The sequence below is a fragment of the Bubalus bubalis genome, chromosome 20 (genome assembly GCF_019923935.1).
Source record: "Bubalus bubalis isolate 160015118507 breed Murrah chromosome 20, NDDB_SH_1, whole genome shotgun sequence".
Lineage (NCBI taxonomy): Eukaryota > Metazoa > Chordata > Mammalia > Artiodactyla > Bovidae > Bubalus > Bubalus bubalis.
Window position 1 is genome coordinate 15,267,844 of NC_059176.1, and position 18,874 is coordinate 15,286,717.

Consider the following 18,874-nt stretch of genomic DNA (forward strand, 5'->3'; position numbering starts at 1 on the left):
TCACCACCCTCCTCCCTTCCCTGCTTCCTCCTCTCTGCTTTTTATTTATTTTGCTTTCGCAGGCTGCTTTGGGCAGGTAGGGCAGGAGCCTGCACACCTGTACTCCACCCTGGTGCCAGCTGCACCCGTCCCCATTAAGTGCTCATCTCTGCTGTGTTCCGGGTGGCTTCCCGCCCTCCCCTGGGGCGGGGGACCCGGAACCTGGGCTGGCGCCTGCAGAACTCTGAAACCTTGCTGGGCTGCTGAGTGCCAGTCCCCCTTGGTTTAGTCATTGCCCCTCCTGCCCAGGAGTCTGGGGGCACAGGGCTCCCTGGCTGGGCCACTTGTGTCACTGGAGGGGGAACAGTAGACTGGCTTCTTCCTGGGTGTCCCGGGGCCTCTGAGGGGGTGGGGATATTAGCCACCTCGGCCTTCCCAGTTGACCTTTCAAATAATTTCCTCTCTCCCCACCTAAACACTGGCTTAAAAAGCATACTCTGTATGCTCTTCTCTTTTCTTGTTTCCACGTGGTGAGCCTGTCTGGCTTCATTTCCCCACCTCGTTTGGACAAGCCTGACAGTCTCAAAGGTCCCATGCCCAGGACATGCGTCCATGCCCACTGCCACCACTCACCCCGAGGTTAGGTCCTGAGCAACCCTGCCTCTCTGTCCTCACCCTAATTCCCTGTGGGGCCAGGTGGCTCAGGCAATGGCACCCACAGATAAACTGGCAAAAGAAGTGCTGGGGCTGTGGAACAAAGAGGCACAACCAGACAAGCACCCTGGCTCCTGACTGCCAGTCTTCCTGTGGCCTGAGGCGCCCACGGAGACTGTTGTCCTCAGGGCCTTCTGGCAGGGGGTTTTGGGGTCCATGCGGATACAAAGCAAAGAACTCCGGGAAGAAGTCCTGGCTCCCTCGGGTGCAAAATGCTAACAACAATAATAGCAGTGCCAGCCCACCTCCCTCAGAGGGTTGCTGCGAGGTTCAAATGAGAAAGTGTATCTGTAAGTTGTGAAGCACAATATTAAAGACATTAGATAACTGTGTGAAGATTAAGTGGGATAGTTGCACATGAAAAACCAAAACAGTTCTTTGAAAGCTATTACTAGTTAGTTCTCCAGTGGTTTTACTATTAACCACTACCATGACTAAGCCCTGTATGGCAATAAGACACAGGCCATGCCCTCAAGGGGAACTGGGGGAAAGATAGGTAAATATTTATAATGTCAAGTGGGATTAGACTGATAGAGAATGTAAAAGGAAGCAGCCCTAAGCACCTGGTGTGGTAAAGAGAGTGTCAGGAAGCTTGAGCTTGGATGCAGAAAATAAACAAGTGAGGGGTGAAGATTTCAGAGAGAAAGAGAGAGAGCACAATGCATGCATGGGAGAACTGGGGGGCCAGAACTGAAGGGGGTTGGCCTCCCTGGACTTCAGACAAGAGGGGAAAGATCTTGAAGGGCTCTGAAAGTGATATTAAGAAGTTTGGACTTCACTGTCTGTTGGATCTAAAGCAGAGAGCAGCCTGGTTGAATCGGCACTTCAGAAAACTTACTTCGGAAGTTTGGCACAAGACTCATTCGGAAGAATGGGTGGGAGAGTGGCTAGGAGTTGCTGTTCAGGCAAGGGGATTCAATGAAGGTAGGGCCAAGGGCACAGGGGAGAGGGGCTGGTTTTAGGAGTTAATGAGGATTAACCAGGGAGTTGGACTGGACAGGGCTTAGCGACGGCTAGGCTAAGAGAGGGCAGGAAGACAGAGAAGGATAAGGAGTCTCCCCTTGAGTGACTGGGTGGACACTGTCCTCACTCACCAAGACCAGAGATGCAGGAGGAAGAGGAGAGGGGAGGAGTTGCTTTCTGGACTGAAGATGGGTGCAGGCGTGTCAGACAGTGAACTGTGTATGTACGTGTATACACACACTGTAGCTGACTGGGGACAGAGAGAGCTGACAGAGTGGACGGATGCTGGCAAATGAGGTTCCTGAGGAGGGAAATTTAGGGACTCAGAAAGCAAGAGAAGCAGGGGGAAATGTAGGGCCAATGCGGGAGCAGGGGGCTTCGAGTATCCCACCTACTCCCTATGAGAAGCCCTTCCCTGCTCCTTCCATTTCTCTTCTCCCATCTGTGTTTTTCTTCCTCCAAAGACTTGTACTTGTCTAACTAAAATCAAGGTCATCACTGGCATTCTCACCCTCTTATTTCCCATACTCCTCCATGAATCTTCCTAAGTTTTCTTCTACTGTTTTTATTTGCAATTCACCTTGGACCAGACATGGAGAAGGAAATGGCAACGCACTCCAGTATTATTGCCTGGGAAATCCCATGGACAGAGAAGCCTGACAGGTTACAGTCCACGGGGTCACAAAGAGTCCGATACAACTGAGAGACTAACACTTTCACTTTGGACCAGACAGATCTCACTCAAGACAGTATCTTCACCAGAAAAAGAATACCAACATGTCATACCAAAAGTAGGTTCTGTCTGCACATGATATCCAGAAAGTGACTCTTCAGGATAAAAGAGAAGGCTCAGGTGCCAGGCAGAGTTCTGGTCTGGAGAGTTCTCTATAGTGACCTATAGTCTTGGGACTCTGATATTCCTTCCTGCAGGGACACAGGCCTCCTCCCTCCTCCTAGAGGCCCTATCGGCCCACCTCTCCCACCCGGCTTCCCCGTCACAGCACAGTACTCACCAGGGAATGCCCCATTGCCCAAGAGCTTACCAAAGGCCCACATGGCACAAGGCCCTGACAGTTCATTGGCCTCCATATTTCCTCTCAGCCAAGCAACACTGCCAAGAGAAACCTGACGGCAAGTGAGAAAACCAGTTGTGATCTGCCCAGTAAGCAGGTGGCAGTGCAGCAGCCTCCCCGCCTTCAGTGTCTGCTGGAGTCTCGAGGATGGAAGGGGAAGCAGACACACCAGGACCAGTTTCCTGACACTGCAGGTCGTCCAGCTGTTCTATGCGGAGCAGCCTGGGAGCCAGAGGCAGCCACCATGGCGGAAGGTACGCAAAGCCCACAGGGCTGCTGGAGCTCAGGGCCGAGGAAGAGAGAGAGACTGCAGGAAGTCGAGGAAAGGGTGGATTCAGAGGGAGGAACGAGTAAGTCAAGAATGGAGGCAGAAAGAAGAGAAGCTCCAGAAACAGCAGAATTTATTGGTAGCCTGAGAACCAGGAGACCAGGTAGAGACTGGCAGGTAAACAGCTAAACAGCTGAGCATCAGCAAGCCTGCTTCCACATCCCGGTGGGCCAGGGAAGGGTCAGGGATTAGGGGATCACGGTTCCTACCCTCTCTGCCAGAGCTGATCTTGACGCTGAACAAGTCACTTCTCTAGTTCCCAGACCCCGTGCCGGACCAATGAGGGGACTTGGACCAGATCATCTTAAAATTGTCTTCTAGCTCCAGAATTCTCTGAAACTTCATTCTTCTCTTATCCCTCCACTTCAAAGGGTCTGTGACTCATGTTCTCAGCGCTACCTTTCTCTCTGTATCAACTCCCTCTCTCTAGAAAAAGCTGCTACAAAGATTAAATGGTTGGTCAAAAACATGTATAAAAGTGAAAAGTGAAAGTCACTCAGTAGTGTCTGACTCTTTGTGACCCCATGGACTATACAGTTCATGGAATTCTCTGGGCCGGAATACTGGAGTCGGTAGCCTTTCTTTTCTTCAGGGGATCTTCCCAACCCAGGGATCGAACCCAGGTCTCCCACATTGCAGGAGGATTCTTTACCAGCTAAGCCACAAGGGAAACCCAAGAATAATGGAATGGGTAGCTTATCCCCTCTCCAGGGGAATCTTCCTGACCCAGGAATCGAACCAGGGTCTCCTGCATCACAGGTGGATTCTTTACCAACTGAGCTAATGAGGGAAGCCCCCAAACCATGTATAAGAATGAGCTAAAAGCTCTACAAATGTAATAGCTTCCTCTTCGTTTATGATTTTTAATGTTTAAAATTTTAGTTTTAAATTTTTATAAATTTTAATTATGCAATAAATATTGTATAATGAACACACAGTTTGAGTAAAATAAAGCAATAATTACAGATAAACCCTGACTACCACTTCAACCTAGCCTCATTTCTAGAGAAACTGTTACTAGTCTTCTGTCTATACATTCACATTCATGTATATATGCTCAATGTAATGCATAGGATTAGCTTGTATGGCTCCTTCTTCTTCTTCTTGGCATATCCATGGTATCATCATATTGCACATATTTTTCTACAGCTAGATTTTTTTTACTCACTGAACAGAATCTCTTGGACCTCTATCCACACCTCTGAGTACCAAAAGATTTACGTCAGTATTTTCCACTTTCTATAGTATTTCCATAGTATGGCTGTAAGTAATTTATTTACCCAGTCTTCTATCAGTGGGTATTTAGGTTGTTCCCATTTTTCAATTACACAAGCAAGGCTGCAGTGTACTTTCTTATCTGTGCCTCTCTGTGCTCCTGTGAGAGTTTTTACTCTAGGATAGATCTTGAGATCAATTACTTTAAAAGGTTTTCCTATAATTTCCCTTCTACCTCCCTGATCATTTCACCCCATTCTCCCCTCCCATCAAAGAGAATAAAAATGTCCAGTATTAAAGTATCTCCTATTTGGATATCTGATGTTTGGGCTGAAGAATAATCCCTGTGTTATAGGCAGATATTAACGTGACCCACAACGTATCCGGAGGATGAGATCTGGCCCCAGTGTTGGCTGTCAGGAAGATGCTGCCACAGCTGTTGAGTAGTCTGGGTCTTGTGTCCAACCTGAATCAGGGCCAGTTAGCAATTCCTGTCTAGGCACCTGGTTTCTAAAAAGGGTGAGCTTCTTTTTTTCTGGAAAAAAGCTCAGTTGCTTTCCCAGGGGCAGTGGGTCAGATGTCCTTTCTGAACATGAGTGAAGGCCAGCAGTGGGTGGCAGCTGTTGGGTAATGGTGAGAGCACCAGACGTGGGCCAGTTACCCTAAGTTTGACCTTGGGTAAGATATGTAGCCTACTTACATCTTGGTTTTCTCATCTTCAAGCGTGGACGACACTGACCCCTCAATGTTGTGGAGAGTATTCCATGAGGTTACTGGCCTAGAGTGTCTAGAACATGGCCTAGCACATGTAATCAGGCCCTCAACAGGTGGTAGTTGAATCTGAAACACAAAATAAGTTCGGGGGATTATATAAAAAAACAGAGAACTCTATTCAGCCTAGTAAACACTGGTGTATCTACAATGCGCCAGTCTTTATGCTCACATTTCTTTTATAATAACAATAATAAAACAACAACTAGTTTATGAGAAAGGTGCACATTAACCGTAATCAAAAGAACTTAAAGAGGTTTAAGAAGATAAAGTTTAGTATTTATCAGGGTATTTTGGTACAGTCAATTTGAATCATATTTGTTTTATAATAGCCTTACTGAGGTATAATTCACATACCATAAAGCTCACCATTTAAAGTGTATAATTTATTGGCTTTTTTTATACTAAATTCACAAAGTTTTACAAGCATCACCACTAACTAGTTCCAAAACATTTTCATCACCTCAAAAATGAAACCCCATACCTACTAGTAATTATACTCTATTCTCCCCTACCCCCAGCCCCTAGCAAACTCTAACTTACTTCTGTGTCTATGGATTTGCCTATTCTGCATATTTCCTATAAACTGAATCATACAACACGTGGGCTTTTGTGTCTAGCTTCTTTCACTTAGCATAGTATTTTCAACTTTTATCCATGTTATAGTATGTTCACCTTTCCTTTTATATGATTGAATACTATTCCATACTGTGGCTATGCATATTTCATTTATCTGTTAAGCAGGTGATGGACATTTGGGCTGTTTACAGTTTTGAGCTATTATGAATAAAGCTGCAATCAACATTCATGTACAGGTTTTATGTGAACATACATTTTTCATATCTTGGATATATATCTAGGAATTGTCAGGTTATATAATAACTCAACATTTAACATTTTGAGAACTGTTTTCCAAAGTTGAAGCACCATTTTACAATCCTATCAGCAACGTATGAGGGTTTCAATTTCTCCACATCCCCACCACCAACACTGTTTTTCTTATTATAGCTATCCTAATGGGTGTGAAGTGCTATCTCATTTGCATTTCTCTAATGATTAATTCTGTTGAGCATCTTTTCATGTATTTTTTGGCCTTCTGTGTATCTTCTTTAGAGAAATGCTTACACCAGTTGCCCATTTTTCATTTGAGTTATTTTTTTTAATTATTGAGTTATACAAATTCTTTATAGTGAGGAAACATTCTGAGTTGTAGCTCTTGTAGGACCAAAATACACAGACAGGTAGAGCTTTGCTTGGGGACAGACTGGCTGGAGGAGAGGGCCTGTGCTGGGAAGGGTGACAGGTGAGAAGGTAAACATAAGTTAAGGCCAGGTCTGCAGGGTCATGAGTGTCACATTAAGAGTGTGTCTTTTGGATGGCAGCCTGGGGGGTTTCTCAGGACTTTTAAAGCAAATAGACAACAGAATGATCAAATTGTCTTGAGGGGAGATAATCTGGTGATGTGTTAAGGGGCAGGTGATGTGGAGAAACAGGATGCAGACCGGATGGAGGCTGTTACAGTCACTAGTAGTGAGGTGAGGAGGTTGGAATTGTGTTCATGTGGAAAGGGACAGATGAACACCACTGATATTTTAAAGGAAGGAGATGAATGGATAGAGACTGAGAAGATGTCAACTGCGATTTAAGGGCTATGAGCCCAGGTGCTTGGGGACTGAGGTAGAAACATGGCCAAACATGCAGGAGTGAGAAGTGGAGCCCTTTGGGGGAGACACACTTGGAGAACACTGAAGTCAGTCTGTGTTTTAATGGAAGCTGCAGAAGACTGGGAGTGGGACTTTCTGAGACCGTCCTCAGCGCTCAGCTCCCAAGTCACAAAGCGTTAGTGGTAGTCAGAGAGCTAGCAAATTACTTCAAACATAGCAGCTAACCTGGGGCAGCTACAATTAACCTGGGGCAGCTACCCCAGGGACTTGCTGTCAGAGCTGGAGACTGGTGCAGGGACAAGGGAAACTGTGAAGTCCAAGAAAGTCGATGCAGGAGTGAAGCTGGAGACATCTGACTGAAGAGAGCAGTCAGATTTGGCCAGGCCTACAAGAGGAGTCAAAGAGGGGCAGAAAACTATGTGCCTCCTTATGGGAGAAAGGGACAGAAGGTCACAGAAGCAGGGAAGGTAGGGAGGAAAGAAGTAAGGGAGAGACACTTGCATGCATGGAGCCTCATTTACTGTTAGTTGCTCAGTCGTGTCTGACTCTTTGAGGCTCCTCTGTCCCTGGGATTTTCCAGGCAAGAATACTGGAGTGGGTTGCCATTTCCTTCTCCAGGGGATCTTCCCAATCCAGGGATTGAACCCCGGTCTCCTGCACTGCAGGCAGATTCTTCACTGTCTGAGCCACAAGGGAAGTCCATTTTATCCTCACACAAACCCTGAAAGGCTCGTAACATAGATTCTCTTTTACCTACTTGGAAACTGAGATCAGAGAGGTTCAGTTTCTTTTCCAAGTTCGCACAACTACTAAGTGGTGGACAAGACTGGACCAGAGCCCACATCCCTGCTCTTTCGTTTGCCCTTGCTGCCCCATCGCAGGGCTGGAGGTGGCCCTCACCGACCTCCAGAGCTCCTGGAACAACGTGCAGCACCATACAGATGAGATCAGCTCCAACCGCCTCCTTGTTCGCCGGGGCCAGGCCTTCAACATCACCCTGTACTTCAGGAACCGGGCCTTCCAGCCAGGCCTGGACAACATCATCTTTGTGACTGAGACTGGTGAGGACTCCGGCTGGCTTGCGGGGGTCCCGCGCGTATGTGTGTGTGTGTGTGTCTGTTGGGGGCAATTATCGGTGGTTGGGAGGTCACTGCAGAGTTCCTCAGCTCTGCTTCCTCCTTAGGACCACTGCCAGATCTGCCCAAGGGGACTCGAGCCGTGTTCAGCCTGGAAGGTCACCCTGGCCCCAGCCCCTGGATTGCCTCACTGCAGACCATTGGGGCCAATTCCCTGGAGGTGAGCCTGTGTGCCCCTCCTATGGCAGCTGTGGGTCGGTACCTCTTGAAGGTTCACATCAAATCCCTACAGGGGCCTGTCACAGCCTACCAGCTCGGGGAGTTCATCCTGCTCTTCAATCCCTGGTGCCCAGGTAAGGCGAGATGCCCTCACCTCTGCCCCTGTGTCAGTGCCATAGACAGCGAGGCTCAAGGGTTTCCAGATCCCTTCTCCATAGCCACCACAAACCTCCCCAATCCCATGCACTCAGCATCCACTCCCAACCGCCAACAAGCAGGGCAGAGAAGCCTTGTTATTTATTTACTTACTCAGAATTTTAAAATAATGAACCAAGTCATCTTTACTTTAAAAGAAAGCTATTATAATCAACTATTGACCACTATTAACATCTACCTTCATCATACATTCTAAAGTTAACTGGAGCTTTTCCATTATAAGACTTAATAAGTACATTCCATTGAAAATTTGTAAAATGAAGTACAGGGTAAAATGAAGAAAGGAAGGTAAGTAGAGAGGGAGGGAGGGAGGAACCCCTAGGCTCCAGTTTGCTCATTTCCATAGAGGATGAGTTGAGTGTAGCAGAAAAAGCATGCACTCAATATGGGCTCTGTGCTCACATTTCACTCTCTTATGTGTGGTTTGGACAAGTTACTTATTACCCTGAGCCTATTTGCTCAACCTTGAAATGGGGCTAGGATGTAAAGGTGCTTTGTAAACCAAAAAATTCCACCAAAGGTTATTTTTGCTTCTACCTTCTGTTCCTATTGACCGTACAGCTGGTGTTGATGGGTGGTGGGGGTGGGTCTCCCCCTCACTCATGAGCCTCTTGGAGTCACCCATCCCTCTCCCCAGAGCTCAGGTCCCATAGGCCTGGGCCTTCTGGAGTGGGACTAGAGTAGGAAGGACGACGTGATTTTTCTGCCTTGTGTCCTCCCACTTTGATTCCCAGAGGATGCTGTCTACCTGGAGAGTGAACCCCAGAGGCAGGAATATGTCATGAATGATTATGGCTTCATCTATCAAGGGAACAAGAACTGGATCCGCCCCTGCCCCTGGAATTATGGACAAGTGAGTCTCAGCTTTGCTCATGGCCCATTCAGGCCCTGGTCTCTTGGGGAGAGGGGAGCAGGAGCGGGTGGGAGGGTGCCCTTCATGCAAGATTCATCCAGAACTGCTGACAAGTGGGAGTTAAATGGCACCAACAAGATATGAGATGTGACCCCAGGGAGCTAGGGGAGCAGCCGTAGAAAGGTGGAAGGTGTTCTTAGATGATCACATCTGATTTGGACAATAAGACTTAAAGGGGAAGGACAGCTGAAGGCACCCACCCAGGAAGTCCACCGAGAGGGTGCAGCTGCAGGGACAGCAGTGACAATGGTCATGATTGCTGGATGTTTGTTTGTTAGCTGCGTTTCCAGTGGGGCCCCAGCTACCACGCTTCCTTCATCCTCATAACCCCAGGTGCCAGGCTCTAGGATCCATTTTGTCACACTGGAGAAAATCTGTCCCCTGAACATCTCAGCCAGAAGCAGCGCTGATGAGCCGCAGGATGTCTTCCTCCCCACTGCTCTTACCTCTTCAGTTATTTGTTTTGATCACATACCTTTCTCATTATAAAAGTAGTACAGGGAGCTCCTTGGTGGCCCAGTGGTTAGTTAAGACTCCACACTTTCACTGGAGGGGGTATGGGTTCAATCTCTGGTCAGGGAACTAAGATCCCACAATGTCATGTGGTATAGTAAAAAAAAAAAAAAAAGCAATATATATTCTTTTCCCTTATAGATTATTACAAAATATTGAGTACAGTCCCCTGTGCTATATAGTAGGTCCTTGTTGGTTATCTATTTTATATATAGTTGTATGTATATTTTAATTTCAAAATCCTAATCTGCAACTTAAAAGAGAAAAGACTCTGAAAAAGAATATATATGTGTTTACATACATATATGAATTATTGTGCTATATACCTGAAATTAACACAGCATTGCAAATCAACTATGTGGTGATAGTTTAGTCACTAAGTCGTGTCCAGCTCCTTGCCACCCCATTGACTACAGCCCACCAGGCTCCTCTGTCCATGGGATTCTCCAAGCAAGAATACTGGAGTGGGTTGCCATTTCCTTCTCCAGGGGATCTTCCTGACCCGGGGATCGATTCTAGGGCTCCTGTATTGCAGGCAGATTCTTAACCCACTGAGCTATGAGGGAAGCTCAGATCAACCATACTTAAACAAAAAATAAAATTGGTATGAACATTTTTTAAAGTAACATATAATTGCTTAAAAAAACTTTATGAAACATTACAAAAATGGGTGTCTAGAATATGAAAGTCTGTCTAGGCATAGTCACCAGCAAGGTGTGTGTTCCTTTATATTTTGTTCTCTACACGTATTCTAAAACACGTGATTTTTGTTTGTAAAAACAGCACCATCCTAATTGCAAGGCTCTGTAAGGCCTGAGTTACTGAAAGCCTGCCTCCCACTGAAAGCTCAGCCAACAGCAGGTGCTCCAGGAAGCCCAGAGCCAGGCTGAGCCCTTGCACCAGAACACTCTGGGGGTCGGTGGGGAGGGGCCACTCTGGCTGCTCAGAAGGGGTGGCGGCTGGAAACTTCTGTGGGGGGCTTGTGGTGCTTGTATCAGTTTGATATGGGTCCCTGTCCCAGACTTGCTCAAAGAGAACTCTAGCACAGGTGGCATCAGGCCCAACGTTGGCTCCCGGGGTGGCTATGGTCAAGATGAGATACGAAAACCTCAAATGGTCCCAACTGACAGCCCCAACTCCTCACTCAGCATGGGCAGATGGGGATCCCAGAGGGCCCCTGGACAGGAGTTGGCTGTCATCTGTGAGAAACAGAAGTGAGGAGATGCTGCTTCCCGAGTCCTGGGTTTTTCCTTTCTGTCTCTCTTCTTCAGTGAATGCATATTGAATATCTGCTCAGTGCCAGGCAAGGGGCTAGATGCTAGAAGCATGAAAATGAATAAAACATTGCCCCTGAGCCCACAGTGAAGTGGGGACTCAGTCACATAAGCAGGTCACTGATTAGGCAGTGGGATATACAAAGATTGAGTGCCAGGTGCAGGGTATTCTGGGAGCCTTGAAGAAGAGCACTTGATTGGGCATGGGGGTGTTGGGGAAGCTTCCTGGGAGAGGAGATTTTGGAACTGAGTTAGCCAAGTGAAGGGAAAGGGGGAACCATCCCAGGCAGAGGGAAGCTTGAGCAGACACAAAGGAGAGAAATGAGTTGGCCTGCTACAGGCGTTACAAGGAATCTGATGTTGCTGGAGCAAAAACAAACAAACAACCCACACACAGTGGTGAGGGTTACTGAGATACGAGACTGAGAAGGTAGAAGAGGGGCAGATCAGGGAGGGTCTTACGTGCCTTGAAGAGGTTAGAGCTTTGCTCCTGCAGGCCATAGGACCCGCTGAATATTTTAAAGCAAAAAAGTCAACCAATCAAACTGTCCCCTGGGGAAGATGGATCAGAGGAGTCTTCTAGTTCTGTTTATGTATTCATTTACTCTCATTCAACAAAGAAGCACAGCATCCCTACTATGTGCTGGGCATGATGCCGGGTCTGGGGGGTAGAGCTGTGAGAAGAACTGGAGGGACACAGCATACAGTCAGGCTGGGAGGACAGGCCCTGGCTATCTCGTTGAAACTGAACCTGATGAGTAAGAGATATAGCCAGGGCTATGGAGTGAAACCAGGCTCCGGCTCAGGGAAAGACTTGGAGGAAGTGGCATTCATTCCAAGCCTGAAGGACAAAGAGTCAACCTGTCTTGGTGAAAATTTTCCATAACTCGTATGCTATTAGTCAACCCCAAACTTCACTGAATCATGGGTGTTGTGACAAGTCCGTGCCATTGGCTCAGCACTAGCTGCCAATGACGAGCTGGGTCAGCAGGTAGAGGTGGAAGATGAGGCAACGTGGCTTTAGCAAGAAACATCCCAGGGGCTCTGGGAGTGTGGATTAAAGGGGAGAAGAAGGAGAAACAGATTTTTTTCATTCAGTCAGACTCACTGGAAAAAACTCCAGGAATCTGACAGGCAGGAACTTCAAACTAGGCGAGCCGTGACCCCAGAGCTTTGAGACCTTGTAGGGCCGTCCATGGCTGTGCTGCTGGACAGTTTCCTTCCAAATGGGCTTGTATTCCACAAACACACTCCACTGGAGAACTGGGTGGGGTGGGTCATGCATTTCTTTTCATATCCACGTGTGCCTAGCCTGGGCACCTTGCCTCTTTGCGTCTTCTCTCGTAGTTTGAAGAGAATATCATAGACATCTGTCTGGAGCTGCTAGACAAGAGCCTGAACTTCCAGATTGACCCAGCCACAGACTGCGCTCTACGGGGCAGCCCTGTCTACATCAGCAGAGTGGTGTCTGCCATGGTGAGCTTGGGTCTGGCTCTGTCACCCAGGGCGTATCCAGGGAGGGAGGAAGCTCTGAAGGGGCGCTCTGCCCACTCACGGTTGCCAACTGCAGCCGGGGAATGAAGAGTCAAGAGGCAGAAGCCCTCTGGCAAAGCCATTTTTGATGAGACTGATGGAAGAATCTGGGTAACAGGTTTTCTCAACTGAAATCTGAAACGGCTGGGTATGACCATCACCTCCATTAATTACAAACTGCATTTTGGGGAAAGACTAAATGAAGCTCTGGTTTGGGAAATAATCTTGTGTTTAAATTTCCTTACCTCTGAAGTGTGTTCAAATGCTCTTAGAGCCAAGCTCTGGCTTTGCAGGGATGGGGGGTGGAGGAGTCAAGAGGGTGGGTAGAAACAGAATAGTAATTAACAGTGGTGCACAAGTCAGAATAGTGGCTTCCCACCCTCACCCTTTCCCCAGAAGGTCTGGAAGGTCCCAGCTAAAATAAGATCAAAGCTTCCTGCATCTCAGGCCCAGGAGCCCAGAAGGGAACCCACTTGTTGAGGAAAAGGCTGCTTCTAATGCTTCTACTTATGGCTTCTCTGCAGATCAACAGCAACGATGACAGTGGGGTGCTCAATGGAAACTGGGGCGAGAATTACTCAGATGGCACCAACCCCGCAGAGTGGATGGGCAGCGTGGCCATCCTGAAGCAGTGGCATGCCACGGGCTGCCAGCCAGTGCGCTACGGGCAGTGCTGGGTCTTTGCTGCTGTCACATGCACAGGTAGGGAGTGGAAAGGGCCCGTGGAAAGACAAAAAGGGCACTGGTTCATGTCTCGGCCCTCTGAGCCGCTCCTGTCCCAGAAATCTCACACAGTTCCCACCGAGGGACATTTACAAGGAAGCAGAATGTCTCATCACTGACCTCAGGCTTCATGTACCTTGGCTTATCTCAGAGGGTAGTTCTGAGGTGGACATTATACACTTCTCAGAACGTGGTGCCCTTCCCTTCTGAACTTGGGCAACCTAACAGAATCCTCCCTAAAGCCTGGCTGGGAATTGTCCAGGTCCCAAATAGGAAAGAAGGTGAAAGACCAAGTCATTAGAAAACTTATAAATTGGTCAGTGTCCTTCCTGAGCACGGAGAATGAGCTTGCTGAAGGTGTATTCACGGGAGGGAAATGTGCCACTGAGCGTGGGCAGGGGGCACGGGGCCAGAGCAAGATGGCAGCCGAAGCGCAATGACTTTGAATGTGGAGGTGTAACATGTTAAGCGCACTTGGAGTCCTGACCAAGCCCACAGGGGATGGGGGAACAATAAGAGAGATCAGCCTTTCAGATAGGGAGTGGATACTACATTAATAGAAGAAAAGTCTAAAAATATGTACTGGGAAAGAAAGCAAATGGAAACTGGTTTGCAGGTGGCAAGAGGAGCAAGCAGAAGGAAGGGGAGGGTGAGTGTTACAGAGGAAACACCTGGACATGATTACACACTGGAGGTGGCAGGAGGAGGCTTTCTGCTTCACCCAGGTCCAAACTAGCTTCTGGCCCTCTCACTGCCCCAGTGTCTAGGCCAGCTCTCAGCCTCCGGGCAGGCTATCTGTGTACCTAACTTGAGTCACAATCAGGAAGTTATTCCTGTTGGCTGGGGAAAGAGGCCAGGTATGACTTTTACTCACAAGGCTCTCTAGGCCAATCCAGAAAGGCCAGATCTGCCCACAGCTTAGTGTTTATTGAGGGCTCAGGCCTTTTGTGTAGAAATTCCCTGTATGCAAAGGCTGGTAAAGTCTGTGAGTGTGTGTGGTGTGTGTGTGTGTGTGCTGGACTAGGCTCTTGGAGGAAGCCTACAGAGCCCCAGGCTGCCAAGCAGCAGGCTGTCAGCCTGCTGTTCACAGGGGCATCAGCCCACAGGGGCATCGGGAAGTTTCTGCCTTCACATGGGGTGGCAAGAGGGGTAGTGCTGAGCTACTCCTAGTCTGCAGCTGCTAAGCTGCATCTGGAACTGGATGCCTTAATGGCCTAGGGGTTCAGTTCAGTTCAGTTCAGTTCAGTCACTCAGTTGTGTCCGACTCTTTGCGACCCCATGAATCGCAGCACGCCAGGCCTCCCTGTCCATCACCAACTCCCGGAGTTCACTCAGACTCATGTCCATCGAGTCGGTGATGCCATCCAGCCATCTCATCCTCTGTCGTCCCCTTCTCCTCCTGCCCCCAATCCCTCCCAGCATCAGAGTCTTTTCCAATAAGTCAACTCTTCACATGAGGTGGCCAAAGTACTGGAGTTTCAGCCTTAGCATCATTCCTTCCAAAGAAATCCCAGGGCTGATCTCCTTCAGAATGGACTGGTTGGATCTCCTTGCAGTCCAAGGGACTCTCAAGAGTCTTCTCCAACACCACAGTTCAAAAGCATCAATTCTTCGGTGCTCAGCCTTCTTTACAGTCCAGTTCTCACATCCATACATGACCACAGGAAAAACCATAGCCTTGACTAGACGGACCTTTGTTGGCAAAGTAGTCTCTGCTTTTGAATATGCTATCTAGATTGGTCATAACTTTCCTTCCAAGGAGTAAGCGTCTTTTGATTTCATGGCTGCAGTCACCATCTTCAGCGATTTTGGAGCCCAGAAAAATAAAGTCTGACACTGTTTACCCATCTGTTTGCCATGAAGTGATGGGACCAGATGCCATGATCTTCGTTTTCTGAATGTTGAGCTTTAAGCCAACTTTTTCACTCTCCACTTTCACTTTCATCAAGAGGCTTTTGAGTTCCTCTTCACTTTCTGCCATAAGGGTGGTGTCATCTGCATATCTGAGGTTATTTATATTTCTCCCAGCAATCTTGATTCCAGCTTTTGCTTCTTCCAGTCCAGCGTTTCTCATGATGTACTCTGCATAGAAGTTAAATAAGCAGGGTGACAATATACAGCCTTCATGTACTCCTTTTCCTATTTGGAACCAGTCTGTTGTTCCATGTCCAGTTCTAACTGTTGCTTCCTGACCTGCATACAGATTTCTCAAGAGGCAGGTCAGGTAGTATGGTATTCCCATCCCTTTCAGAATTTTCCACAGTTTATTGTGATCCACACAGTCAAAGGCTTTGTCATAGTCAATAAAGCAGAAATAGATGTTTTTCTGGAACTCTCTTGCTTTTTCCATGATCCAGCAGATGTTGGCAATTGGATCTCTGGTTCCTCTGCCTTTTCTAAAACCAGCTTGAACATCTGGAAGTTCACGGTTCACATATTGCTGAAGCCTGGCTTGGAGAATTTTGAGCATTACTTCACTAGAGTGTGAGATGAGTGCAATTGTGCGGTAGTTTGAGCATTCTTTGACATTGCCTTTCTTTGGGATTGGAATGAAAAATGATCTTTTCCAGTTCTGTGGCCACTGCTGAGTTTTCCAAATTTGCTGGCATATTGAGTGCAGCACTTTCACAGCATCATCTCATCTTTGAGGATTTGAAATAGCTCAACTGGAATTCCATCACCTCCACTAGCTTTGTTTGTAGTGATGCTTTCTAAGGCCCACTTGACTTCACATTCCAGGATGTCTGGCTCTAGGTCATTGATCACATCATCATGATTATCTGGGTTGTGAAGATCTTTTTTGTACAGTTCATCTGTGTATTCTTGCCATCTCTTCTTAATATCTTCTGCTTCTGTTAGGTCCATACCATTTCTGTCCTTTATCGAGCCTATCTTTGCATGAAATGTTCCTTTGGTATCTCTGATTTTCTTGAAGAGATCCCTAGTCTTTCCCATTCTGTTGTTTTCCTCTATTTCTTTGCATTGATCACTGAGGAAGGCTTTCTTATCTCTCCTTGCTATTCTTTGGAACTCTGCATTCAGATGCTTATATCTTTCCTTTTCTCCTTTGCTTTTTGCTTCTCTTCTTTTTACAGCTATTTGTAAGGCCTCCCCAGACAGCCATTTTGCTTTTTTGCATTTCTTTTTCTTGGGGATGGTCTTGATTCCTGTCTCCTGGACAATGTCACGAACCTCCGTCCATAGTTCATCAGGCACTCTGTCTATCAGATCTAGGCCCTTAAATCTATTTCTCACTTCCATTGTATAATCATAAGGGATTTGATTTAGGTCATACCTGAATGGTCTAGTGGTTTTCCCTACTTTCTTCAATTTAAGTCTGAATTTGGTAATAAGGAGTTCATGATCTGAGCCACAGTCAGCTCCCAGTCTTGTTTTTGTTGACTGTATAGAGCTTCTCCATCTTTGGCTGCAAAGAACATAATCAATCTGATTTCGGTGTTGACCATCTAGTGATGTCCATGTGTACAGTCTTCTCTTGTGTTGTTGGAAGAGGGTGTTTGCTATGACCAGTGCATTTTCTTGGCAAAACTCTATTAGCCTTTGCCCTGCTTCATTCGGTATTCCAAGGCCAAATTTGCCTGTTACTCCAGGTGTTTCTTGACTTCCTACTTTTGCATTCCAGTCCCCTATAATGAAAAGGACATCTTTTTGGGGTGTTAGTTCTAAAAGGTCTTGTAGGTCTTCATAGAACCATTCAACTTCAGCTTCTTCAGCGTTACTGGTTGGGGCATAGACTTGGATTACTGTGATATTGAATGGTTTGGCTTGGAAACGAACAGAGATCATTCTGTCATTTTTGAGATTGCATCCAAGTACTGCATTACGGACTCTTTTGTTGACCATGATGGCTACTCCATTTCTTCTGAGGGATTCCTGTCCGCAGTAGTAGATATGATGGTCATCTGAGTTAAATTCACCCATTCCAGTCCATTTTAGTTCACTGATTCCTAGAATGTCAACGTTCACTCTTGCCATCTCTTGTTTGACCACTTCCGATTTGCCTTGATTCATGGACCTGACATTCCAGATTCCTATGCAATATTGCTCTTTACAGCATCGGACCTTGCTTCTATCACCAGTTACATCCACAGCTGGATATTGTTTTTGCTTTGGCTCCATCCCTTCATTCTTTCTGGAGTTATTTCTCCACTGATCTCCAGTAGCATATTGGGCACCTACTGACCTGGGGAGTTCCTCTTTTAGTATCCTATCGTTTTGCCTTTTCATACTGTTCATGGGGTTCTCAAGGCAAGAATACTGAAGTGGTTTGCCATTCCCTTCTCCAGTGGACCACATTCTGTCAGATCTCTCCACCATGACCCGCCCGTCTTGGGTTGCCCCACGGGCATGGCTTAGTTTCATTGAGTTAGACAAGGCTGTGGTCCTAGTGTGATTAGATTGACTAGTTTTCTGTCAGTATGGTTTCAGTGTGTCTGCCCTCTGATGCCCTCTTGCAACACCTACCATCTTACTTGGGTTTCTCTTACCTTGGGCGTGGGGTATCTCTTCACGGCTGCTCCAGCAAAGTGCAGCCACTGCTCCTTATCTTGGATGACGGGTATCTCCTCACCGCCGCCCTTCCTGACCTTCAACGACCCCTGGCCTAGGGGTTAGAAGCCAGAAATTTGACAGCTTTGATGCCCAGAGTCACAGACGTCAGGGTGAACTAGGATGTCTGAGTCATCCAGGGAGCAGGCACAAGACTGAAGGCAGAGAATGGAATAATCTTGTATATGACAGAGAGGGAGTCTTCCTGGGATTGGAAAAGCCTAGAGTCTAATGGGCAAGGTACAGAGGGAGAGGTGTTTGGGTGTGGTTGTCTGGAACTGGGTGGTGAGAGAGTGAATGGAGATGATGCAATGAGAGCAGACCAATTAAAATTTTTATGAGTATCATGGCCCTTTAGTGACCCTGGAAGCAAAGGGTTGGGCCAAGTTGGTCAAGTGTGGCTGGCTCACCTGCAGCTCAACAACACCAGCCCTCCCTGACAGGGCCACCATGCTGTATATTGATAAATATGTCTATCAGTTTGGAGCACTCATCATTTCATCCAGCAACGCTTCTTGAGTCCTTATCCTGTGTTAGGCACTGTGCTTCTAACAATCTTGGTTACAAAGATGGGTAACACCCAGCTTCAATCCTCCACTAAATGTCAAGGATTTAGTCAGACTCTTTAACCCAATACTGCCGGGGTCCAGCCCCGGCTGATCCAGGGTCTTCGAAGGAGAGACGGCTAGGCGGCCTATTCAAATGTTAATTAGATATAATAAAGAGGAATAGAATGAGGATAGCTCAGTAGGAAAATTCAGTGGAGAAAAGAAGCTGAGTGGCTTGGTTTACGCGGAAAATCAATATAACCCGTGACACCAGGTTAGCTCTGACCACGGAGGCCGCAGGCGCCCTCTCGAATAGCGGAAGGTGCCCCACCTTAGACACCTTCTCGAGTGGGTCTTAGAAGCCCAGGCAAATAAATGGTCGCAGAGGACATCCACGCTCCAGATGGACACTCAGCTAGAAGTTAAAGGGAAGAATGACATGGGGAGACCAAGCGTTGGTGAGCAAGGCCCATAGCTTTATTTTCAACAGGGGCTTTTATACCCTAAGTTACACATGGAGGACAATAGGGGATGCAAAATCAGCAGTCTTTGATGCTTATCAAAAACCAGGGTTTCTTTCCTG

At 47.2% G+C, this 18,874-nt stretch overlaps 1 protein-coding gene across 3 annotated transcripts in view; it reads left to right on the top strand.

Moving 5' to 3' along the window:
* The first annotated feature begins 2,787 nt into the window (after positions 1 to 2,787).
* Positions 2,788 to 18,874, top strand: part of TGM5 (transglutaminase 5) — a 35,009-nt gene continuing 18,922 nt past the window's right edge. For 2 of the 3 annotated variants that reach the window (XM_006072766.4, XM_025270908.3), the window contains exons 1-6: positions 2,788 to 2,983; positions 7,589 to 7,768; positions 7,891 to 8,136; positions 8,953 to 9,071; positions 12,266 to 12,394; positions 12,976 to 13,153. In XM_006072766.4, the coding sequence (XP_006072828.3) occupies positions 2,974 to 2,983; positions 7,589 to 7,768; positions 7,891 to 8,136; positions 8,953 to 9,071; positions 12,266 to 12,394; positions 12,976 to 13,153 (862 nt within the window). In that variant the 5' untranslated portion in view covers positions 2,788 to 2,973. The remainder of the gene's footprint in view (positions 2,984 to 7,588; positions 7,769 to 7,890; positions 8,137 to 8,952; positions 9,072 to 12,265; positions 12,395 to 12,975; positions 13,154 to 18,874) is intronic. The other variant, XM_044933181.2, reaches the window with a different exon arrangement.